At 43.6% G+C, this 25,649-nt stretch overlaps 1 protein-coding gene across 2 annotated transcripts in view; it reads left to right on the forward strand.

The window, feature by feature from the left end:
- LOC124040439 (poly(ADP-ribose) glycohydrolase-like) overlaps positions 1 to 25,649 on the forward strand; it is a 107,467-nt gene that overhangs the window by 13,375 nt on the left and 68,443 nt on the right. For both annotated transcript variants that reach the window (XM_046357643.1, XM_046357642.1), the window contains 3 exons: positions 1,391 to 1,462; positions 3,399 to 3,473; positions 24,753 to 24,845. In XM_046357643.1, the coding sequence (XP_046213599.1) occupies positions 1,391 to 1,462; positions 3,399 to 3,473; positions 24,753 to 24,845 (240 nt within the window). The remainder of the gene's footprint in view (positions 1 to 1,390; positions 1,463 to 3,398; positions 3,474 to 24,752; positions 24,846 to 25,649) is intronic.

Raw genomic sequence — 25,649 nt, forward strand, 5'->3', positions numbered from 1 at the left:
GGCCTCCTTGCTCGCACATGATTTTTCGTGTTCTGCCCACACATCTATGGGATTGAGGTCAGGGCTTTGTGATGGCCACTCCAATAACTTGACTTTGTTGTCCTTAAGCCATTTTGCCACAACTTTGGAAGTATGCTTGGGGTCATTGTCCATTTGGAAGACCCATTTGCGACCAAGCTTTAACTTCCTGACTGATGTCTTGAGATGTTGCTTTAATATTTCCACGTAATTCTTTCCTCATGATGCCATTTATTTTGTGAAGTGCACCAGTCCCTCTTGCAGCAAAGCACCCCCACAACATGATGCTGCCACCCCCCGTGCTTCACGGTTGGGATGGTGTTCTTCGGCTTGCGAGCCTCCCCCTTTTTCATCCAAACATAACGATGGTCATTATGGCCAAACAGTTCTATTTTTGTTTCATCAGACCAGAGGAAATTACAATCTTTGTCCCCATGTACAGTTGCAAACCGTAGTCTGGCTTTTTTTTTGGCGGGTTTGGAGCAGTGGCTTCTTCCTTGCTGAGCGGCCTTTCAGGTTATGTCGATATAGAACTCGTTTTACTGTGGATATAAATACTTTTGTACTTGTTTCCTCCAGCATCTTCACAAGGCCCTTTGCTGCTGTTCTGGGATTGATTTGCACTTTTCGCACTAAAGTGCATTCATCTCAAGGAGACAGAACTTGTCTCCTTCCTGAGCGGTATGACGGCTGCGTGGTCCCATGGTGTTTATACTTGCGTACTATTGTTTGTACGGATGAACGTGGTACCTCCAGGCGTTTGGAAATAGCTCCCAAGGATGAACCAGACTTGTGGAGGTATACCATTTCTTTTTAATGAGGTCTTGGCTGATTTCCCCATGATGCCAAGCAAAGAGGCACTGAGTTTGAAGGTAGGTCCTTGGAATACATCCACAGGTACACCTCCAATTGACTCATATTAGGTAAATGATCTTATCAGAAGCTTCTAAAGCCATGACATCATTTTCTGGAATTTTCCAATCTGTTTAAAGGCACAGTCAACTTAGTGTATGAAAACTTCTGACCCACTGGAATTGTAATTAAGTGAAATAATCTGTAAACAATTGTTGGAATAATTACATGTGTCACGCACAAAGTAGATGTCCTAACCAACTTGCCAAAACTATAGTTTGTTAACAAGAAATGTGTGAAATGTCCGACCTAAGTGTATGTAAACTTCCGACTTCAACTGTATACTGTCAAATAAAATCAATCAGGGATACTAATAAAGGCATTTGTTTTGTGATGATGCAAATCAATATCATGTCTTAGGAAGAACCGACCACTAACCCTGACCTGACCTGTACGATCAGGAACGATGAGGATGAGGATGATGATGATGATGGTGGTGTTTACCTTCCTGATTTTGCAGGAACTGCAGGGACGGTGGGAACTCATCCAGAAAGCTTTAAACAGAGAATTTTGCAGTTCCCATGATGTGAAGGTAAGTTAATGACTAAATTGATATTTTGTTTGTTCACTGTGTAGCAATTTTCTTTTTTTTGTAAATGTGTTTTTATTTAACCAGGTAGGCCAGTTGAGAACACCTTTATTTAACCAGGTAGGCCAGTTGAGAACACCTTTATTTAACCAGGTAGGCCAGTTGAGAACACCTTTATTTAACCAGGTAGGCTAGTTGAGAACACCTTTATTTAACCAGGTAGGCTAGTTGAGAACACCTTTATTTAACCAGGTAGGCCAGTTGAGAACACCTTTATTTAACCAGGTAGGCCAGTTGAGAACACCTTTATTTAACCAGGTAGGCTAGTTGAGAATACCTTTATTTAACCAGGTAGGCTAGTTGAGAACACCTTTATTTAACCAGGTAGGCTAGTTGAGAACAACTTTATTTAACCAGGTAGGCTAGTTGAGAACACATTTATTTAACCAGGTAGGCCAGTTGAGAACACATTTATTTAACCAGGTAGGCCAGTTGAGAACACCTTTATTTAACCAGGTAGGCCAGTTGAGAACACCTTTATTTAACCAGGTAGGCCAGTTGAGAACACCTTTATTTAACCAGGTAGGCCAGTTGAGAACACCTTTATTTAACCAGGTTAGGCCAGTTGAGAACACCTTTATTTAACCAGGTTAGGCCAGTTGAGAACACCTTTATTTAACCAGGTAGGCTAGTTGAGAACACTTTTATTTAACCAGGTAGGCTAGTTGAGAACACCTTTATTTAACCAGGTAGGCTAGTTGAGAACACCTTTATTTAACCAGGTAGGCTAGTTGAGCACACCTTTATTTAACCAGGTGGGCTAGTTGAGCACACCTTTATTTAACCAGGTGGGCCAGTTGAGCACACCTTTATTTAACCAGGTGGGCCAGTTGAGAACACCTTTATTTAACCAGGTGGGCTAGTTGAGAACACCTTTATTTAACCAGGTGGGCTAGTTGAGAACACCTTTATTTAACCAGGTAGGCTAGTTGAGAACACCTTTATTTAACCAGGTAGGCTAGTTGAGAACACCTTTATTTAACCAGGTAGGCTAGTTGAGAACACCTTTATTTAACCAGGTAGGCCAGTTGAGAACACCTTTATTTAACCAGGTAGGCCAGTTGAGAACACCTTTATTTAACCAGGTAGGCTAGTTGAGAACACCTTTATTTAACCAGGTAGGCTAGTTGAGAACACCTTTATTTAACCAGGTAGGCTAGTTGAGAACACCTTTATTTAACCAGGTAGGCTAGTTGAGAACACCTTTATTTAACCAGGTAGGCTAGTTGAGAACACCTTTATTTAACCAGGTAGGCTAGTTAAGAACACCTTTATTTAACCAGGTTAGGCCAGTTGAGAACAAGTTCTCATTTACAACTGCGACCTGGCCAAGATAAAGCAAAGCAGTCCGACAGAAACAACAACAGAGTTACACATAAACAAACAGTCAATAACACAATAGAAAAATATATGTACAGTGTGTGCAAATGTTGTAAGTCGCTCTGGATAAGAGCATCTGCTAAATGACTTAAATGTAAATGTAAATGTAGAAGAGTAGGTAGGTAGGCAATAAATAGGCCATAGTGGGGAAATAATTACAATTTAGCATTAAACAATGTATTCAACATGTATAGTATCTATTGTTGACCAGATGCATCAATATTAGATATTATTAGTATTATTATTAAGATAGAGGATGTTTTATGTGGTGTTTAAAATGCATATCCACTGTGTTATCAAATGTGTTTTTTTAGAGACAGGACCTATCTATCAAATCCATTATTGTATAAATAATACATGTTATTACCTGAATTGGCCATGAGATGGCACCAAGATCCTAGATATCAAGGCAAAGATACTTACTGCAAAAAAAATGAAAGCCTGCGCGTCCTGTACTGAACATTGTTTTTAATGACATTTATTGGTGTCCCCGTTTTAGAATGCCATATTGAAGTACAATGTTGCTCATGCCAAGAGATGGGACTTCACAGCTCTTCATTTGTTCTGCAACAAGGTAAGAAAGTAATGTTCTTGGTTTTAACCATCCACCTTTTAAAATATAGTCATCAGGGCGGACCGTTTGGGTTCAAGGACATCTGAAAAATAAAATCATTTTCTCTGGCCCCATCCGTTTAAACACACACACACACACACACACAATCAGCATCTGGTTTTAAGAACCACTATTAAACTAATCATGTTTTTAGTATCCATGAATATACCAGTCAGATTGGCATAAACCACAGGGCTGTCGTGATCTAGTCTGGTTCAGTTTGGACCAATGATCCGTTGATACGGAGTCAGTCATCTGGCTACAATCTGCCTCTCTAAAGACCGCACCCGTTATACAGCAGACGCTTTTAGCTGTGTATTATCGGTGAAATGTTACCTTTTCTTTAATAAAATAGTTTTGAAGTGACAAACTGATTACATTTATCACTGTCTGTCTTCCCCTATTAATATTCAGGTCTTACAAATCGCTGGTAAAAAAACAAACAACAACGACAGATGAAATAACTCATTAATCTGTAAATTGTGAATAACTTACTCTGGGGACTAGCCTCTTTACTGTCTGAAACTCAATGGTGTCTAGGATGACGTCGTCCCCAAAGTGACTGTACGTACATACCCCAACCAGAAGCCATGGGTTACAGGCAACACCCGCACTGAGTTAAAGGGTAGAGCTGCCGCTTTCAAGGAGTGGGACTGTAACTTGGAAGCTAATAAGAAATCCCGCTATGCCTCCGACGAACCATCAAACAGGCAAAGCGTCAATGCAGGACTAAGATCGAAGCGTACTACACCGGCTCTGATGCTCGTCAAATGTGGCAGGGCTTGAAGACCATTACAGACTACAAGGGAAGCACAGCCGAGAGCTGCCCAGTGACACGAGCCTACCAGACGAGCTAAACTACTTCTATGCTAGCTTTGAGGCAAATGTCACTGAAACAACATGCATGAGAGCACCGACTGATCACCGACAATGAATAGACAGCCTATAGGAAGGAGGTCATAAACCTGGCCGTGTGGTGCCAGGACAACAACCTCTCCCTCAACGTGATTAAGACAAAGATGATTGTGGACTACAGGAAAAAAAGAGGACCAAGCACACCCCCATTCTCATCGCCGGGGCTGCAGTGGAGCAGGTTGAGAGCTTCAAGTTCATTGGTACATGGTCCAAAAACACCAAGACAGTTGTGAAGAGGGCACGACAAAACCTATTCCCCCTCAGGAGACTGAAAAGATTTGTCATGGGTCCTCAGATCCTCAAAATGTTCTACAGCTGCACCATCGAGAGCAGTGGTTGCATCACTGCCTGGTATGGCAACTGCTCTGCCGCCGACCGCGAGGCACTATAGAGGGTAATGCGTACAACCCAGGACATCACTGTCGCCAAGCTTCCTGCCATCCAGGACCTCTATACCAGGCGGTGTCTGAGGAAGGCCCTAAGAATTGTGAAAGACTCCAGCCACCTAAATCATCGACTGTTCTCTCTGCTACCGCACGGCAAGCGGTACCGGAGCACCAAGTCTAGGCCCAAGAGGCTTCTAAAACAGCTTCTACCCCCAAGCCATAAGACTCCCGAACCCCTAATCAAAGGGCTTGCCAGACTATTGGCATTGCCCCCTCTTTTACACCGCTGCTACTCTTGGTTTTAACATCTATGCATAGTCATTTTAAGAACTCTACCTATATCTATATATTACCTCAACTAAATGGTGCCCCCCGCACATTGACTCTGTACTGTTACACCCCTGCATATAGGCTCACTATTGTTATTTTACAAATGCTCTTTAATGAATTACTTGTTACTTTTATTTCTAATTCTTATCTGTATTTTTTAAATCTCTGTGTGTGTGTATATGTATAATGTATATATATATATATAATATATATATATATATATATTATTTTTATTATTCTTGTCACGAACCGGCTCAAAGCCCGTAACAAAGGGAGACAACGTGGAGATAAGGAGTAACAAAAGATATATTTATTAACTAAAGCAACTAAGGAAAATATCCAATGGTGTGTGTAATCAGTAGTCCGTAGTGTAAGTGAGTGTTTTGCATGCATGAATGTGATAATGCAGGGTGTTGAAAGGTGCCAAAGCACACAAACAAAAGGCCACCAAGAACCACACCACAATCTACAACAGGTGTCTGCATGGAGAGAGTCTCCTCCATGAATGTTGAAGAGGTCTATTTATCCTGGGAGACACCTGGCCCAGGTGTTTCCCATGTAGCTGACGACCCTCTCAACCCCGCCCACCGGCATCCTAATAAGGAAACAAGAACAAAGACAGAATACGGCAGACAGAGTGGGAGGGTCGTCACATTATTTTTATTATTATTTTTTAAACTGCTTTGTTGGTTTAAGGGCTTGAAAGTCGGCATTACACTGTAAGGTTGTATTCCGCACAAGTGACTAATAAAATGTAATTTGATAGATCATTCAGCCCAGCGAAGACCTGGATGCCCTCAGTGATGACAGAGCTGCCTTATTGGCTGTCTTATCTAGTGGCAGACTCACCATCCTCTACTCATCTCTCTGTCTCTCCCTCTCTTTGTCTCTGTCTGTCTGTGTGTCTGCCTGTCTCTGTCTGTCTTATCTAGTGGCAAACTCACCATCCTCTACTCATCTCTCTGTCTCTCCCTCTCTTTGTCTCTGTCTGTCTGTGTCTCTGTCTGTCTTATCTAGTGGCAAACTCACCATCCTCTACTCATCTCTCTGTCTCTCCCTCCCTTTGTCTCTGTCTGCCTGTGTCTCTGTCTCTCTCTCTTATCTGTCGCCAGTTGGCACCTGTCCTGTCTTGTTGCTGTAGCTACAGTTCTTGCTTGGTCCCAAATCTTTTGTGCTCTCTTGCTGACGATCACAATATGAGTTGGCAAGACAACACTTACCCATCTGGGACCAAGCTACAGCAGACCAGTCAGAGAGAACCTCCAAATAAACGCAACACCAGCACCTACCTGCTATCTAAGCTAACCGTCACTAGGGAAAATGGGATCCATCTGCCTGCTATCTAGCTAACCTTCACTAGGGAAAATGGGATCAATTTGCCTGCTATCTAAGCTAACCGTCACTAGGGAAAATGGGATCAATTTGCCTGCTATCTAGCTAACCGTCACTAGGGAAAATGGGATCAATTTGCCTGCTATCTAGCTAACCTTCACTAGGGAAAATGGGATCCATCTGCCTCAGTCTCCTGAGGGGTAATAGGTGTTGTCGAGCCCTCTTCACGACTGTCTTGGTGTGCTTGTACCATGTTAGTTTGTTGGTAATGTCACCCCGTCTTTTATAAAAGGAATTGGTGTCCACATCTTGACAGTCTACTGGTTTATAAAGTCTTAGTCATCAACTGATTTTAAAGGAGCGGTGTGTCGTTCACTCTACAGCTCTGCTGTTTGTTCTTCTAACATCCCCTTTTAATGCTGATGATCCTGTCATTTACTTGACAGTCAATTGGTTTATAAAGTCTTTAATACTAAATTAAGTGATTTAATACTCTTATTTACTGTTGTGCCTCGTCTCTTACTAAAAAGCTTCTTAGAACATGCATTTTATTATTTTATTATTGTTCAACCTTTTGTCAATTGAAGCTTATCCTCAATACTGACTAAACTAATGGTGATTTCTAAAGCAAGAAATAGACCTCTGAACTTAGACCTTTTCACCTTTTCACCTATTATTTATTACCTATCAGGGGATTGAGACTGTAACCTCATAAGTATCTTGGAATTTTAATTGATGACGGCCTCTCTTGATGACGGCCTCTCTTGATGACGGCCTCTCTTGATGACGGCCTCTCTTGATGACGGCCTCTCTTGATGACGGCCTCTCTTGATGACGGCCTCTCTTGATGACGGCCTCTCTTGATGGCTCTTGATGACGGCCTCTCTTGATGACGGCCTCTCTTGATGACGGCCTCTCTTGATGACGGCCTCTCTTGATGACGGCCTCTCTTGATGACGGCCTCTCTTGATGACGGCCTCTCTTGATGACGGCCTCTCTTGATGACGGCCTCTCTTGATGACGGCCTCTCTTGATGACGGCCTCGACGGCCTCTCTTGATGACGGCCTCTCTTGATGACGGCCTCTCTTTTAAATTGCGTATTCAACAACTTACAAAAGAATTGAAGGTGAAATTTGGATTTTATTTTAGGAATAAGGTTTTTCTTTTGAAGCCAGAAGGAGGCTAGTATCAGCTACATTTATGCCTTTACTAGACTATGGGGATATTTTATATATGAATGCTTCTGCTCAGTGTTTGAGATCAATTGACACCCTTTACCATGGCACTTTGAGATTTATTTTAAACTGCAAAACCCTTACGCACCACTGCACTTTGTATACCAGGGTTGGCTGGCCTTCTCTAGTCACTCGTAGGCTCAGTCACTGGTCTACTTTTATTTACAAAGCCATGTTGGGTTTACTACCTTTTTATTTGTGCATTTTTATTGTTCAGAAATGTGGTGGGTCGTCTCTTCGTTCGCTGGACTTTATCTGCTAACTGTTCCAAATTGCTGTTTTAGACTCTTGTGAAGTCTATGGTTTTTACTAGATTATTTGTGGTTTTTCATGTTTGTCTGTAATTGTTGTAATGACTTGGTGCTGCCTCTCTTGGCCAGGACGCTCATGAAAAAGAGATTTTTAATCTCAATGAGCCCTTCCTGGTTAAATAACGGTTAAATAATAAATAGCTCCAGTTACGAGAGAATAGTATTGTTTGAAAAGACACCATTTCATTGATTGATTGTTTTGTTTGTTTGTTTGTTGTTTGTTGTCTCAAGAAAATACAGTACCAGGCAAAAGGTTACACACACAAATCAAAATCAAATGTATTTATATAGCTCTTCTTACATCAGCTGATATCTGAAAGTGCTGTACAGAAACCCAGCCTGAAATCCCAAACAGCAAATGCAGGTGTAGAAGCACGGTGGCTAGGAAAAACTCACTACAAAGGCCAAAACCTAGGAAGAAACCTGGAGAGGAACCAGGCTAAAATGAGTTTAACACTTTTTTTTTTGGTTACTACATGAATCCATACGTGTGTTATTTCATCGTTTTGATGTCTTCACTATTCTATATATCCTATATCTATATATCCTATATCTATATCTATATATCCCTCTATTTTGAGCGTGTCAAGACGGCGGGTAGCCTAGTGGTTAGAGCATTGGGCCAGTAACCAAAAGGTTGCTGAATCGAATCCCCGAGCTCACAAGGTAAAAAAATGTGCAATTCTACCCCTGAACAAGGCAGTTAACCCCACTGTTCCTCGGGCGCCAAAGACGTGGATGTTGATTAAGGCAACCCCCCCCCCATAAATCTCTGACTCAGAGGGGTTGGGTTAAATGCGGAACACACATTTCAGTTGAATGCATTCAGTTGTACAACTGACTAGGTATCACCCTTTCCCATTTTCTTTATATTTAGGCACAAAATGTAATTGATATAATGTACAGTACGTATGAGAATGGCCATGTGGTGTCGGCAGCTATACATTCAGAGGGGAAACAGGAGTCGAGAACTCATTTAATCCCATTCCGTACGAAGGTACCGTTTAGTAGGCTGTCGGAGGAAAACAGCTGCCTGACATCATATATCACAGAGAAAACACATTATTCCATTCTTAAACCTGTCACATTGATTTGCAAAACACTTATGTCATAAATCATGTTTTATAGAATGAATTATTTAAATTTAGTTTTACACTGACACATAGGAAATACAATACATGAACAAAAGTCTGGACACCTGCTCGTCGAACATCTCATTCCAAAATCATTAATATGGAGTTCGTCCCCCCCTTTGCTGCTGTAACAGCCTCCTCCACTCTTCTGGGAAGGCTTTCCACTAGATGTTAGAACATTGCTGCTATAACAGCCTCCACTCTTCTGGGAAGGCTTTCCACTAGATGTTAGAACATTGCTGCTATAACAGCCTCCACTCTTCTGGGAAGGCTTTCCACTAGATGATGGAACATTGCTGCTATAACAGCCTCCACTCTTCTGGGAAGGCTTTCCACTAGATGATGGAACATTGCTGCTATAACAGCCTCCGCTCTTCTGGGAAGGCTTTCCACTAGATGTTGGAACATTGCTGCTATAACAGCCTCCACTCTTCTGGGAAGGCTTTCCACTAGATGTTAGAACATTGCTGCAATAACAGCCTCCACTCTTCTGGGAAGGCTTTCCACTAGATGATGGAACATTGCTGCTATAACAGCCTCCACTCTTCTGGGAAGGCTTTCCACTAGATGTTGGAACATTGCTGAGGGGACTTAATTCCATTCAAATCAAATATACTGCTCACATACACATATTTAGCAGGTGTTATTGAGGGTGTAGCAAAATGCTTCTGTTTAACAGTGCAGTAGCATCTAACAACTCAACAGTACACACATGTAAAAAAGAATGGCATTAATGGGGTACCGATGTTGGGCGATCAGTCAGTCCGTGTTCATTGAGGTCAGGGCTCTGTGCAGGCCATTCAAGTTCTTCCACACCGATCTCAACCATTACTGTATGGACCTTGCTTTGTGTTCGGGGGCATTGTCATGCTGAAACAGGAAAGAGCCTTCCCCAAACTGATGCCACGTAGTTGGAGGCACAGAATTGTCTAGAATGTCATGATATGCAGTAGCGTTAAGATTTCCCTTCACTGGAACTAAGGGGCCTGAACCATTAGTCCTGTTCCACCAAACTTTACAGTTGGCACTATGCATTGGGGCAGGTAGCCTTCTCCTGCCATCGGCCAAACCCAGATTCGTCTGTTGGACTGCCAGATGGTGACCTGTGATTCATCACTCCAGAGAACGTGTTTCCACTGCTCCAGAGTCCAGTGGCGGCGAGCTTTACACCACTCCAGCCGACACTCCAGCCGAGGCATTGCGCATGATTAACTGTGAGGCTGCTCTGTCAGGCTGCTCGGTCAGGCCATGGAAAACCATATCATGAAGTACTGACAAGTACCTGACGTTGCTTCCAGAGGCAGTTTGGAACTCTGTGAGTGTTGCAACCGAGGACCATTTTGTGGTCCTTCTGTAGCTCAGTTGGTAGAGCATGGCGCTTGTAACGCCAGGGTAGTGTGTTCGATCCCCGGGACCACCCATACGTAGAATGTATGCACACATGACTGTAAGTCGCTTTGGATAAAAGCGTCTGCTAAATGGCATATATTATTATATATTATTATTATTATTATATTATTTATGTGCTACGCGCTTTTGTGTCCTACCACTTCGTCCTAGACGTTTCCACTTGACATTAACAGCACTTACCAGGGCAGGCAGAAATTTGACGGAACTGACTTGTTGGAAAGGCATCCAATGAAGGTGCTGCGTTTCAGTTAACGCCATTTTACTGGTGATGTTTGTCTATGGAGATTGCATGGCTGTGTGCTCGATTTGTATACACCTGTCAGCAACGGGTGTGGTTGATGTAGCCGAATACACTGATTTGAAAGGGGTGTCCACACACTTGTTGTATATGTAGTGGCCATATTTTTCCTCACAATAAAATTGAAGCGACGTGCGCTTGTATCAGGAGACACTTGTTTTTATGAAATCAAAAAACAGAAATATGAGGTACCAGATTCTAGAATACACACACACACACACACACACACACACACACACACACACACACACACACACTGTGTATTTTTTGGGACACTATGTTTTTTTGGGACAACTGACAAGCTAAGTGGTAAATATAGAGAGGAGGTAGTGGTAAATATAGAGAGGAGGGGGTAGTGGTAAATATAGAGAGGAGGGGGTAGTGGTAAATATAGAGAGGAGGTAGTGGTAAATATAGAGAGGAGGAGGTAGTGGTAAATATAGAGGAGAGAGGAGGTAGTGGTAAATATAGAGGAGAGAGGAGGTAGTGGTAAATATAGAGAGGAGAGAGGAGGTAGTGGTAAATATAGAGGAGAGAGGAGGTAGTGGTAAATATAGAGGAGAGAGGAGGTAGTGGTAAATATAGAGGAGAGAGGAGGTAGTGGTAAATATAGAGAGGAGAGAGGAGGTAGTGGTAAATATAGAGGAGGAGAGAGGAGGTAGTGGTAAATATAGAGAGGAGAGAGGAGGTAGTGGTAAATATAGAGAGGAGAGAGGAGGTAGTGGTAAATATAGAGAGGAGGAGGTAGTGGTAAATATAGAGAGGAGGAGGTAGTGGCAAATATAGAGAGGAGAGAGGAGGTAGTGGTAAATATAGAGGAGGAGAGAGGAGGTAGTGGTAAATATAGAGAGGAGAGAGGAGGTAGTGGTAAATATAGAGAGGAGAGAGGAGGTAGTGATAAATATAGAGAGGAGGAGGTAGTGGCAAATATAGAGAGGAGGAGGTAGTGGCAAATATAGAGAGGAGAGAGGAGGTAGTGGTAAATATAGAGAGAGAGGAGGAGGTAGTGGTAAATATAGAGAGGAGGAGGTAGTGGTAAATATAGAGAGGAGAGAGGAGGTAGTGGTAAATATAGAGAGGAGAGAGGAGGTAGTGGTAAATATAGAGAGGAGGAGGTAGTGGTAAATATAGAGAGGAGGAGGTAGTGGCAAATATGGAGGATAAAGGAGGTAGTGGTAAATATAGAGAGGAGAGAGGAGGTAGTGGTAAATATAGAGAGGAGGAGGTAGTGGTAAATATAGAGAGGAGGAGGTAGTGGTAAATATAGAGAGGAGGAGGAGGTAGTGGCAAATATGGAGGATAAAGGAGGTAATGGTAAATATAGAGAGGAGAGAGGAGGTAGTGGTAAATATAGAGAGGAGGTAGTGGTAAATATAGAGAGGAGGAGGTAGTGGTAAATATAGAGAGGAGGAGGTAGTGGCAAATATAGAGAGGAGGAGGTAGTGGCAAATATAGAGAGGAGGAGGTAGTGGCAAATATAGAGAGGAGGAGGTAGTGGCAAATATAGAGAGGAGGAGGTAGTGGCAAATATAGAGAGGAGGTAGTGGTAAATATAGAGAGGAGAGAGGAGGTAGTGGTAAATATAGAGAGGAGAGAGGAGGTAGTGGTAAATATAGAGAGGAGGTAGTGGCAAATATAGAGAGGAGGGGTAGTGGTAAATATAGAGAGGAGGGGTAGTGGTAAATATAGAGAGGAGGGGTAGTGGTAAATATAGAGAGGAGGAGGTAGTGGTAAATATAGAGAGGAGGAGGTAGTGGTAAATATAGAGAGGAGAGAGGAGGTAGTGGCAAATATAGAGAGGAGAGAGGAGGTAGTGGTAAATATAGAGAGGAGAGAGGAGGTAGTGGTAAATATGGAGAGGAGAGAGGAGGTAGTGGCAAATATGGAGAGGAGAGAGGAGGTAGTGGTAAATATAGAGGAGGAGGAGGTAGTGGTAAATATAGAGGAGGAGGAGGTAGTGGTAAATATAGAGAGGAGGAGGTAGTGGTAAATATAGAGAGGAGGAGGTAGTGGCAAATATAGAGAGGAGGGGGTAGTGGTAAATATAGAGAAGAGGGGGTAGTGGTAAATATAGAGGAGGAGAGAGGAGGTAGTGGTAAATATAGAGAGGAGGAGGTAGTGGCAAATATGGAGAGGAGAGAGGAGGTAGTGGTAAATATAGAGGAGGAGGAGGTAGTGGTAAATATAGAGGAGGAGAGAGGAGGTAGTGGTAAATATAGAGAGGAGGAGGTAGTGGCAAATATAGAGAGGAGGAGGTAGTGGCAAATATAGAGAGGAGGAGGTAGTGGTAAATATAGAGAGGAGGAGAGAGGAGGTAGTGGTAAATATAGAGAGGAGGAGGTAGTGGTAAATATAGAGAGGAGGAGAGAGGAGGTAGTGGTAAATATAGAGAGGAGGAGGTAGTGGTAAATATAGAGGAGGAGAGAGGAGGTAGTGGTAAATATAGAGGAGGAGAGAGGAGGTAGTGGTAAATATAGAGAGGAGAGAGGAGGTAGTGGTAAATATAGAGAGGAGGAGGTAGTGGCAAATATAGAGGAGGAGAGAGGAGGTAGTGGTAAATATAGAGAGGAGGAGGTAGTGGTAAATATAGAGAGGAGGAGGTAGTGGTAAATATAGAGAGGAGAGAGGAGGTAGTGGTAAATATAGAGAGGAGAAAGGAGGTAGTGGTAAATATAGAGGAGGAGAGAGGAGGTAGTGGTAAATATAGAGAGGAGAGAGGAGGTAGTGGTAAATATAGAGAGGAGAAAGGAGGTAGTGGTAAATATAGAGGAGGAGAGAGGAGGTAGTGGTAAATATAGAGAGGAGAAAGGAGGTAGTGGTAAATATAGAGGAGGAGAGAGGAGGTAGTGGTAAATATAGAGAGGAGAGAGGAGGTAGTGGTAAATATAGAGGAGGAGAGAGGAGGTAGTGGTAAATATAGAGAGGAGAGAGGAGGTAGTGGTAAATATAGAGGAGGAGAGAGGAGGTAGTGGTAAATATAGAGAGGAGAAAGGAGGTAGTGGTAAATATAGAGGAGGAGAGAGGAGGTAGTGGTAAATATAGAGAGGAGAAAGGAGGTAGTGGTAAATATAGAGAGGAGAGAGGAGGTAGTGGTAAATATAGAGGAGGAGAGAGGAGGTAGTGGTAAATATAGAGGAGAGAGGAGGTAGTGGTAAATATAGAGAGAGGAGGTAGTGGTAAATATAGAGAGGAGGAGGTAGTGGTAAATATAGAGAGGAGAGAGGAGGTAGTGGTAAATATAGAGAGGAGGAGGTAGTGGTAAATATAGAGGAGGAGAGAGGAGGTAGTGGTAAATATAGAGAGGAGGAGGTAGTGGTAAATATAGAGAGGAGAGAGGAGGTAGTGGTAAATATAGAGAGGAGGAGGTAGTGGTAAATATAGAGAGGAGGAGGTAGTGGTAAATATAGAGAGGAGGAGGTAGTGGTAAATATAGAGAGGAGGAGGTAGTGGAAAATATAGAGAGGAGGAGGTAGTGGTAAATATAGAGGAGGAGAGAGGAGGTAGTGGTAAATATAGAGAGGAGGAGAGAGGAGGTAGTGGTAAATATAGAGAGGAGGAGGTAGTGGTAAATATAGAGAGGAGAGAGGAGGTAGTGGTAAATATAGAGAGGAGGAGAGAGGAGGTAGTGGTAAATATAGAGAGGAGAAAGGAGGTAGTGGTAAATATAGAGGAGGAGAGAGGAGGTAGTGGTAAATATAGAGAGGAGAAAGGAGGTAGTGGTAAATATAGAGGAGGAGAAAGGAGGTAGTGGTAAATATAGAGGAGAGAGGAGGTAGTGGTAAATATAGAGAGGAGAGAGGAGGTAGTGGTAAATATAGAGGAGGAGAGAGGAGGTAGTGGTAAATATAGAGAGGAGAGAGGAGGTAGTGGTAAATATAGAGAGGAGAGAGGAGGTAGTGGTAAATATAGAGGAGAGAGGAGGTAGTGGTAAATATAGAGAGGAGAGAGGAGGTAGTGGTAAATATAGAGAGGAGAGAGGAGGTAGTGGTAAATATAGAGAGGAGAAAGGAGGTAGTGGTAAATATAGAGAGGAGGTAGTGGTAAATATAGAGAGGAGGTAGTGGTAAATATAGAGAGGAGGTAGTGGTAAATATAGAGAGGAGGAGGTAGTGGTAAATATAGAGAGGAGGAGGTAGTGGTAAATATAGAGAGGAGGAGGTAGTGGTAAATATAGAGAGGAGGAGGTAGTGGAAAATATAGAGAGGAGGTAGTGGTAAATATAGAGAGGAGAGAGGAGGTAGTGGTAAATATAGAGAGGAGGAGGTAGTGGCAAATATAGAGAGGAGGAGGTAGTGGCAAATATAGAGAGGAGGAGGTAGTGGCAAATATAGAGAGGAGAGAGGAGGTAGTGGTAAATATAGAGAGGAGGAGGTAGTGGCAAATATAGAGAGGAGAGAGGAGGTAGTGGCAAATATAGAGAGGAGAGAGGAGGTAGTGGTAAATATAGAGGAGGAGAGAGGAGGTAGTGGTAAATATAGAGGAGGAGAGGAGGTAGTGGTAAATATAGAGGAGGAGAGAGGAGGTAGTGGCAAATATAGAGGAGGAGGTAGTGGTAAATATAGAGGAGAGAGGAGGTAGTGGTAAATATAGAGAGGAGGAGAGAGGAGGTAGTGGTAAATATAGAGAGGAGGTGGTAGTGGTAAATATAGAGAGAGAGGTAGTGGTAAATATAGAGAGGAGGAGGTAGTGGTAAATATAGAGAGGAGAAAGGAGGTAGTGGTAAATATAGAGGAGAGAGGAAGTAGTGGTAAATATAGAGAGGAGAGAGGAGGTAGTGGTAAATATAGAGGAGGTGGTAGTGGTAAATATAGAGAGGAGGAGGTAGTGGCAAATATAGAGAGGAGAGAGGAGGTAGTGGTAAATATAGAGGAGAGAGGAGGTAGTGGTAAATGTAGAGAGGAGAGAGGAGGTAGTGGTAAATATAGAGAGGAGAAAGGAGGTAGTGGTAAATATAGAGAGAAAGGAGGTAGTGGTAAATATAGAGAGGAGGAGAGAGGAGGTAGTGGTAAATATAGAGAGGAGGTGGTAGTGGTAAATATAGAGAGAGAGGTAGTGGTAAATATAGAGAGGAGGAGGTAGTGGTAAATATAGAGAGGAGAAAGGAGGTAGTGGTAAATATAGAGGAGAGAGGAAGTAGTGGTAAATATAGAGAGGAGAGAGGAGGTAGTGGTAAATATAGAGAGGAGGTGGTAGTGGTAAATATAGAGAGGAGGAGGTAGTGGCAAATATAGAGAGGAGAGAGGAGGTAGTGGTAAATATAGAGGAGAGAGGAGGTAGTGGTAAATGTAGAGAGGAGAGAGGAGGTAGTGGTAAATATAGAGAGGAGAAAGGAGGTAGTGGTAAATATAGAGAGAAAGGAGGTAGTGGTAAATATAGAGGAGGAGAGAGGAGGTAGTGGTAAATATAGAGAGGAGAGAGGAGGTAGTGGTAAATATAGAGGAGGAGAGAGGAGGTAGTGGTAAATATAGAGGAGGAGAGAGGAGGTAGTGGTAAATATAGAGAGGAGAGAGGAGGTAGTGGTAAATATAGAGGAGGAGAGAGGAGGTAGTGGTAAATATAGAGAGGAGAGAGGAGGTAGTGGTAAATATAGAGAGGAGGAGGTAGTGGTAAATATAGAGAGGAGGAGGTAGTGGTAAATATAGAGAGGAGAGAGGAGGTAGTGGTAAATATAGAGGAGGAGAGAGGAGGTAGTGGTAAATATAGAGGAGAGAGGAGGTAGTGGTAAATATAGAGGAGGAGAGAGGAGGTAGTGGTAAATATAGGGAGGAGAGAGGAGGTAGTGGTAAATATAGAGAGGAGAGAGGAGGTAGTGGTAAATATAGAGAGGAGGAGGTAGTGGTAAATATAGAGAGGAGGAGGTAGTGGTAAATATAGAGAGGAGGAGGTAGTGGTAAATATAGAGAGGAGGAGGTAGTGGTAAATATAGAGAGGAGGAGGTAGTGGTAAATATAGAGAGGAGAGAGGTAGTGGTAAATATAGAGAGGAGAAAGGAGGTAGTGGTAAATATAGAGAGGAGAAAGGAGGTAGTGGTAAATATAGAGGAGGAGAGAGGAGGTAGTGGTAAATATAGAGAGGAGAGAGGAGGTAGTGGTAAATATAGAGAGGAGAGAGGAGGTAGTGGTAAATATAGAGAGGAGGAGGTAGTGGCAAATATAGAGAGGAGAGAGGAGGTAGTGGTAAATATAGAGAGGAGAGTGGAGGTAGTGGTAAATATAGAGGAGGAGAGAGGAGGTAGTGGTAAATATAGAGGAGGAGAGAGGAGGTAGTGGTAAATATAGAGAGGAGAGAGGAGGTAGTGGTAAATATAGAGAGGAGAAAGGAGGTAGTGGTAAATATAGAGGAGAGAGGAGGTAGTGGTAAATATAGAGAGGAGAGAGGAGGTAGTGGTAAATATAGAGGAGGAGAGAGGAGGTAGTGGTAAATATAGAGAGGAGGAGGTAGTGGTAAATATAGAGAGGAGGTAGTGGTAAATATAGAGAGGAGAGAGGAGGTAGTGGTAAATATAGAGAGGAGAGAGGAGGTAGTGGTAAATATAGAGGAGAGAGGAGGTAGTGGTAAATATAGAGGAGGAGAGAGGAGGTAGTGGTAAATATAGAGGAGGAGAGAGGAGGTAGTGGTAAATATAGAGAGGAGAGAGGAGGTAGTGGTAAATATAGAGGAGAGAGAGAGGAGGTAGTGGTAAATATAGAGAGGAGGTAAATATAGAGAGGAGAGAGGAGGTAGTGGTAAATATAGAGGAGAGAGGAGGTAGTGGTAAATATAGAGGAGGAGAGAGGAGGTAGTGGTAAATATAGAGGAGGAGAGAGGAGGTAGTGGTAAATATAGAGGAGGAGAGAGGAGGTAGTGGTAAATATAGAGGAGGAGAGAGGAGGTAGTGGTAAATATAGAGAGGAGAAAGGAGGTAGTGGTAAATATAGAGGAGGAGAGAGGAGGTAGTGGTAAATATAGAGGAGGAGAGAGGAGGTAGTGGTAAATATAGAGAGGAGAGAGGAGGTAGTGGTAAATATAGAGAGGAGGAGGTAGTGGCAAATATAGAGAGGAGGAGGTAGTGGTAAATATAGAGAGGAGGAGGTAGTGGCAAATATAGAGAGGAGAGAGGAGGTAGTGGTAAATATAGAGAGGAGGGGGTAGTGGTAAATATAGAGAGGAGGAGGTAGTGGTAAATATAGAGAGGAGGAGGTAGTGGTAAATATAGAGAGGAGGAGGTAGTGGCAAATATAGAGGAGGAGAGAGGAGGTAGTGGTAAATATAGAGGAGGAGAGAGGAGGTAGTGGTAAATATAGAGAGGAGAAAGGAGGTAGTGGCAAATATAGAGGAGAGAGGAGGTAGTGGTAAATATGGAGAGGAGAGAGGAGGTAGTGGTAAATATAGAGGAGGAGAGAGGAGGAGGTAGTGGTAAATATAGAGAGGAGGAGGTAGTGGTAAATATAGAGAGGAGAGAGGAGGTAGTGGTAAATATAGAGAGGAGAGAGGAGGTAGTGGTAAATATAGAAAGGAGGTAGTGGTAAATATAGAGAGGAGGTAGTGGTAAATATAGAAAGGAGATTGTGGTAAATATAGAGAGGGGTAGTGGTAAATATAGAGAGGGGTAGTGGTAAATATAGAGAGGGTAGTGGTAAATATAGAGAGGGGTAGTGGTAAATATAGAGAGGAGGGGTAGTGGTAAATATAGAGAGGAGGGGGTAGTGTTAAATATAGAGAGGAGAGGGTAGTGGTAAATATAGAGAGGAGAGGGTAGTGGTAAATATAGAGAGGAGGGAGTAGTGGTAAATATAGAGAGGAGAGGGTAGTGGTAAATATAGAGAGGGGTAGTGGTAAATGTAGAGAGGAGGTTGTGGTAAATATAGAGAGGAGAGAGGGGTAGTGGTAAATATAGAGAGGAGGTGGTAGTGGTAAATATAGAGAGGAGGTGGTAGTGGTAAATATAGAGAGGAGGTTGTGGTAAATATAGAGAGGAGGTTGTGGTAAATATAGAAAGGAGGTTGTGGTAAATATAGAGAGGAGGTAGTGGTAAATATAGAAAGGAGATTGTGGTAAATATAGAGAGGGGTAGTGGTAAATATAGAGAGGGGTAGTGGTAAATATAGAGAGGGTAGTGGTAAATATAGAGAGGGGGTAGTGGTAAATATAGAGAGGAGGGGTAGTGGTAAATATAGAGAGGAGGGGGTAGTGGTAAATATAGAGAGGAGAGGGTAGTGGTAAATATAGAGAGGAGAGGGTAGTGGTAAATATAGAGAGGAGGGAGTAGTGGTAAATATAGAGAGGAGAGGGTAGTGGTAAATATAGAGAGGGGTAGTGGTAAATGTAGAGAGGAGGTTGTGGTAAATATAGAGAGGAGAGAGGGGGTAGTGGTAAATATAGAGAGGAGAGAGGGGGTAGTGGTAAATATAGAGAGGAGGTGGTAGTGGTAAATATAGAGAGGAGGTTGTGGTAAATATAGAGAGGAGGTTGTGGTAAATATAGAGAGGAGGTTGTGGTAAATATAGAGAGGAGGTTGTGGTAAATATAGAGAGGAGGTTGTGGTAAATATAGAGGGGAGGTTGTGGTAAATATAGAGAGGAGGTTGTGGTAAATATAGAGGGGAGGTTGTGGTAAATATAGAGGGGAGGTTGTGGTAAATATAGAGGGAGGTTGTGGTAAATATAGAGAGGAGGTTGTGGTAAATATAGAGAGGAGGTTGTGGTAAATATAGAGAGGGGTTAATTGGTAAATATAGAGAGGGGTTAAGTGGTAAATATAGAGAGGGGGTAGTGGTAAATATAGAAAGGGGTAGTGATAAATATAGAGAGGAGGTAGTGATAAATATAGAGAGGGGTAGTGATAAATTTAGAGAGGAGGTGGTGGTAAATATAGAGAGGGGGTAGTTGTAAATATAGAAAGGGGTAGTGATAAATATAGAGAGGAGGTAGTGGTCAATCTGAATCTGTCTCCATCTTCAGCCCCCTCTCCTCGGCAGCCCCCTCTCCTCGGCAGATCCCTCCTCTCCGGTCTCTGGCAGCTCCCTCTACGGTCTCTGGCAGCCCCCTCTCCTGTCCTTGGCAGCCCCCTATCCTCTCCTGGCAGCCCCCTCTCCGGTCTCTGGCAGCCCCCTCTCCTCTCCTGGCAGCCCCCTCTCCTGTCCTTGGCAGCCCCCTATCCTCTCCTGGCAGCCCCCTCTCCGGTCTCTGGCAGCCCCCTCTCCTCTCCTGGCAGCCCCCTCTCCGGTCTCTGGCAGCCCCCTCTCCTCTCCTGGCAGCCCCCTCTCCGGTCTCTGGCAGCCCCCTCTCCTCTCCTGGCAGCCCCCTCTCCTCTCCTCGGCAGATCCCCCTCTCCGGTCTCTGGCAGCCCCCTCTCCTCTCCTGGCAGCCCCTCTCCTCTCCTGGCAGCCCCCTCTCCTCTCCTGGCAGCCCCCTCTCCTCTCCTGGCAGCCCCTCTCCTCTTACTTGATGACTTTCAGTTTGATGTGATGTATAGACCTGTTTCAAGTCAAAACAGCCAGTGTTAGTTCAGTTGATTTGATCGTCTGTCTCCCTGTGATTTAGAGGTAACCCGGGGCAATGCTAGCTCAGCTAAATCCCATCTCTTCCATCCCTACCCATCAGGCCCTGCTTCATTCATTATACCCAGAGGGATCGGTTATGATTTCACCCAGGTTATTACTTATGACAGCGTTTAGTCAGGCCCTGTTTCCTACAATATAAATGCCTCTCCTGTGGCCCAATGCTAAATCGGCAGTCAAGTCTCCCTATCTCTACTCTGTCCAGGAAGTGAGCACACTTCCTATCCATCACACATGAGACGCACACACGCACTGATAGACGCACAGGCAGGCACACACACACACACACAGACGCACTGATAGACGCCCAGGCAGGCACACACACACACACACACACACACTGATAGATGCACAGGCACACACACACACACACACACACACACACTGATAGATGCACAGGCACACACACACACACAGACGCACTGATAGACGCGCAGGCAGGCACACACACACACACACACACACATACACACACACACACACACACACACACACACACACACACACACACACACACACACTGATAGATGCACAGGCACACACACACACACACACACACACACACACACACACACAGACGCACTGATAGACGCGCAGGCAGGCACACACACACACACACACACACACTGATAGATGCACAGGCAGACACACACACACACACACACTGATAGATGCACAGGCAGACACACACACACACACACTGATAGATGCACAGGCAGACACACACACACACACACTGATAGATGCACAGGCAGACACACACACACACACACTGATAGATGCACAGGCAGACACACACTGATAGATGCACAGGCAGACACACACACACACACACTGATATATGCACAGGCAGACACACACACACACACACTGATAGATGCACAGGCAGACACACACACACACACACACTGATAGATGCACAGGCAGACACACACACACACACACTGATAGATGCACAGGCAGACACACACACACACACACATACACACACACACACACACACACACACACACACACACACACACACACACACACACACACACACACACACACACTGATAGATGCACAGGCAGACACACACACACACACACTGATAGATGCACAGGCAGACACACACACACACACACTGATAGATGCACAGGCAGACACACACACACACACACTGATAGATGCACAGGCAGACACACACACACACACACTGATAGATGCACAGGCAGACACACACACACACACACTGATAGATGCACAGGCAGACACACACACACACACACACACTGATAGATGCACAGGCAGACACACACACACACACACTGATAGATGCACAGGCAGACACACACACACACTCACTCATGGTTCATGATCATCTGTTCGAGGAAGAAGCCACGTTTAATCAGCCCCCCCCCCCCTTGATGAAATTGCTCAGTGATTGATCACACTGACACCTGTCAGCCGATACGGCTGTAAATAAATACATGGTTGTAAATATCTTCAATGATGGAGTAACAGCACTTAGGCCTATATGGGTCATTCTACAGAAGGGGGTGTAATTTTTATGCATTTTTAACATTAGTATTTGTAGCCTCTTTTTCCCACAGACTTTCAGCACATGTGTTCCAGGTGACTTTCAGCACATGTGTTCCAGGTGACTTTCAGCACATGTGTTCCAGGTGACTTTCAGCACATGTGTTCCAGGTGACTTTCAGCACATGTGTTCCAGGTGACTTTCAGCACATGTGTTCCAGGTAGACATGTATATATATATATATATATTACTACTCACACACTTCATATTGCATATTATCCTAAATTCATTACAACCCCACTAAATTTGTCGCAACGGAAACGTTTAAATATATAACTACTCACACACTTCATATTGCATATTATCCTAAATTCATTACAACCCCACTAAATTTGTCGCAACGGAAACGTTTAAATAAAAAAAAGAGAACATAGCTACAGTGTAGTGATCATGTTGTTGATTTAATTTCAGAATTTGTAATTTTCACACTAAATTGATAACATAGTAAAACCATGATGTTAACCTGATTTTCAAAATATTTAAATTGAATTTAGAAATTTATAATTCTCTATTTTTCTCTGTAAATGTTCAATATTGATGGTTTGAATATGAAACGTGATTGATTAAATTACTTTTTTTATTTAATGAATTGTATTAATGTCTAAAAATATGGCTTTAGCTATCTTTATTCTGGTGGAGGAATAATAACAAAATGAATAACAAAATTACATTACAGCTGTATAGCACATTAGACTGTTTTTTTGGGGCCAGATGTCAATGTTTGGCGTCTTGGAAGGTTTGAGCTTCCCCCCTCTTGCAGGCTATGCATCTCAAATACTCTATGCTTTTTTTTTTCCTAAAGTGTGCTCTTATCCATTACCCACATGGGGGGGGGTCCTTTTGTAGCTCAGTTGGCGCGTGCAACTTTAAAATGAAGATGGTGTCAATGCCACAGAGCGATGAGACTGACCTCTGTTTACAAAAGTATACCGAACATCTCATTCCCAAGTCATTGGCATTAAATATGGAGTCCCCCCCCCACCCTTTGCTGCTATAACAGCCTCCACTCTTCTGGGAAGGCTTTCCACTAGATGTTTGGAACATTGCTGCTATAACAGCCTCCACTCTTCTGGGAAGGCTTTCCACTAGATGTTTGGAACATTGCTGCTATAACAGCCTCCACTCTTCTGGGAAGGCTTTCCACTAGATGTTGGAACATTGCTGCTATAACAGCCTCCGCTCTTCTGGGAAGGCTTTCCACTAGATGTTGGAACATTGCTGCTATAACAGCCTCCACTCTTCTGGGAAGGCTTTCCACTAGATGTTGGAACATTGCTGCTATAACAGCCTCCACTCTTCTGGGAAGGCTGTCCACTAGATGTTGGAACATTGCTGCTATAACAGCCTCCGCTCTTCTGGGAAGGCTTTCCACTAGATGTTGGAACATTGCTGCTATAACAGGCTCCGCTCTTCTGGGAAGGCTAGATGTAGGAACATTGCTGCTATAACAGCCTCCGCTCTTCTGGGAAGGATTTCCACTAGATGTTGGCACATTGCTGCTATAACAGCCTCCACTCTTCTGGGAAGGCTTTCCACTAGATGTTGGAACATTGCTGCTATAACAGCCTCCGCTCTTCTGGGAAGGCTTTCCACTAGATGTTGGAACATTGCTGCAGGGACTTTCTTCCAATCAGCCACGAGCACTAGTGAGGTCGGGGCGATTAGGCCAGGCTCGCAGTCGCTGTTCCAATTCATCCCAAAGGTGTTTGATGGGGTTAAGGTCAGGGCTCTGTGCAGGCCAGTCAAGTTCTTCCATAGCGGTTAAGGCAGCCCCCCTTCCCCACACCTCTGATTCAGAGAGGTTGAGTTAAATGCGGAAGATGAATTTCAGTTGAATGCATTCAGCTGTACAACTGACTAGGTAACTGACTTCGCTTTCCACTCTGATCTCGAAAAGATCATTCCTGTATGGACCTCACGTTGTGCACGGGGGGATTGTCATGATGAAACTGGAGAGGAACTTCCCCGAATTAGTGCCATAAAGTTGTTTGCACAGAATTGTCTAGAATGTCATTATCCTGTAGCGTTAAGATTTCCCTTCACCCGAACCATGAAAAAACCCATTAGTCCTGTTCCACCAAACTTTACAGTTGGCACTATGCATTGGGGCAGGTAGTGTTCTCCTGGCATCCGCCAAACCCAGAGTCATCGTCGGACTGCCAGATGGTAAAGTGTGATTCGTCACTCCAGAGAATGTGTTTCCACTGCTCCAGAGTCCAGTGGTATGCTGTAGCGTTAAGATTTGCGGCGAACTTTACACCACTCCAGACGAAGCTTGGCATTTGCACATAATGGTGATCTTAGGCTTGTGTGCTGCTGCTCGGCCGTGGAAACCCATTACATGAAGCTCCCGATGAACGGTTCATGTGCTGATTTACGTTGCTTCCAGAGGCAGTTTGGAACTAGTGAACGAAGACATGATTTCTACGCGCTTCAGCACTCGGCGTTCCCGTTCTGGGAGCTTGTGTGTCCTACCACTTTGCGGCTGAGTCGATGTTGCTCCTAGACGTTTCCAATTCACACTAACAGCACTTACAGTTGACCGGGGGTCAGCTCCAGCAGGGCAGAAATTTGACAAAATTACCTGTGCAACTTTGAAAGTCACTGAGCTCTTCAGTCAAGCCATTCTACTGCCAATGTTTGTCTATGGAGATTGCATGGCTGGGTGGTTTTGTTATTGTGTATTCATGCATGATTTAAAAACCCAATAGGCTAATAGTTTTTTTTAAACAACTAAACATAAACAAACCTCTTCTCTTCCTCTCCAAGGATCTGCAGCCCGACGACGTTCATCATCTGTTTAGGTCTCTGCTGCCTGAAATGGTCCAATTAGCACTGAGTGTGTCTGAGCTGTGCAACAAGGTAACTACATATACAGTCTGTCTGTGTCCCTGTCCTGTGTTCCTTCTGAATCATTCACACGACACAGAAGCTCAAAACGTGACACAGTATCGAAGCTGAATGCAAAGGTAACATCAGGTTATATACAGTGCCTTGCGAAAGCATTCGGCCCCCTGGAACTTTGCGACCTTTTGCCACATTTCAGGCTTCAAACATAAAGATATAAAACTGTATTTTTTTGTGAAGAATCAACAACAAGCAAGTGGGACACAATCATGAAGTGGAACGACATTTATTGGATATTTCAAACTTTTTTAACAAATCAAAAACTGAAAAATTGGGCGTGCAAAATTATTCAGCCCCTTTACTTTCAGTGCAGCAAACTCTCCAGAAGTTCAGTGAGGATCTCTGAATGATCCAATGTTGACCTAAATGACTAATGATGATAAATACAATCCACCTGTGTGTAATCAAGTCCGAATACTTTCGCAAGGCACTGTACATACAAACACCCTGTGAGTTAACATGATTCTCTCTAAATAGTGAACTACTTTTGACAAGGGCTTAAGTGAAAAGTAGTGCACTATATAGGGATTAGGGTGCTATTTGGGATACTGCCATGGATGGACAATGCAGATCTCTAGCCAGAACATATTCATTAGCCGTCCGGAACCTGTCAGCCAATCAGTCAATACTCACATTGCTCCCTAGTGGGACCTGTCAGCCAATCAGTCAATAATCACATTGCTCCCTAGTGGGACCTGTCAGCCAATCAGTCAATAATCACATTGCTCCCTACCGGAACCTGTCAGCCAATCAGTCAAT

This window comes from Oncorhynchus gorbuscha, linkage group LG07 (assembly GCF_021184085.1).
Source record: "Oncorhynchus gorbuscha isolate QuinsamMale2020 ecotype Even-year linkage group LG07, OgorEven_v1.0, whole genome shotgun sequence".
Taxonomy (NCBI): domain Eukaryota; kingdom Metazoa; phylum Chordata; class Actinopteri; order Salmoniformes; family Salmonidae; genus Oncorhynchus; species Oncorhynchus gorbuscha.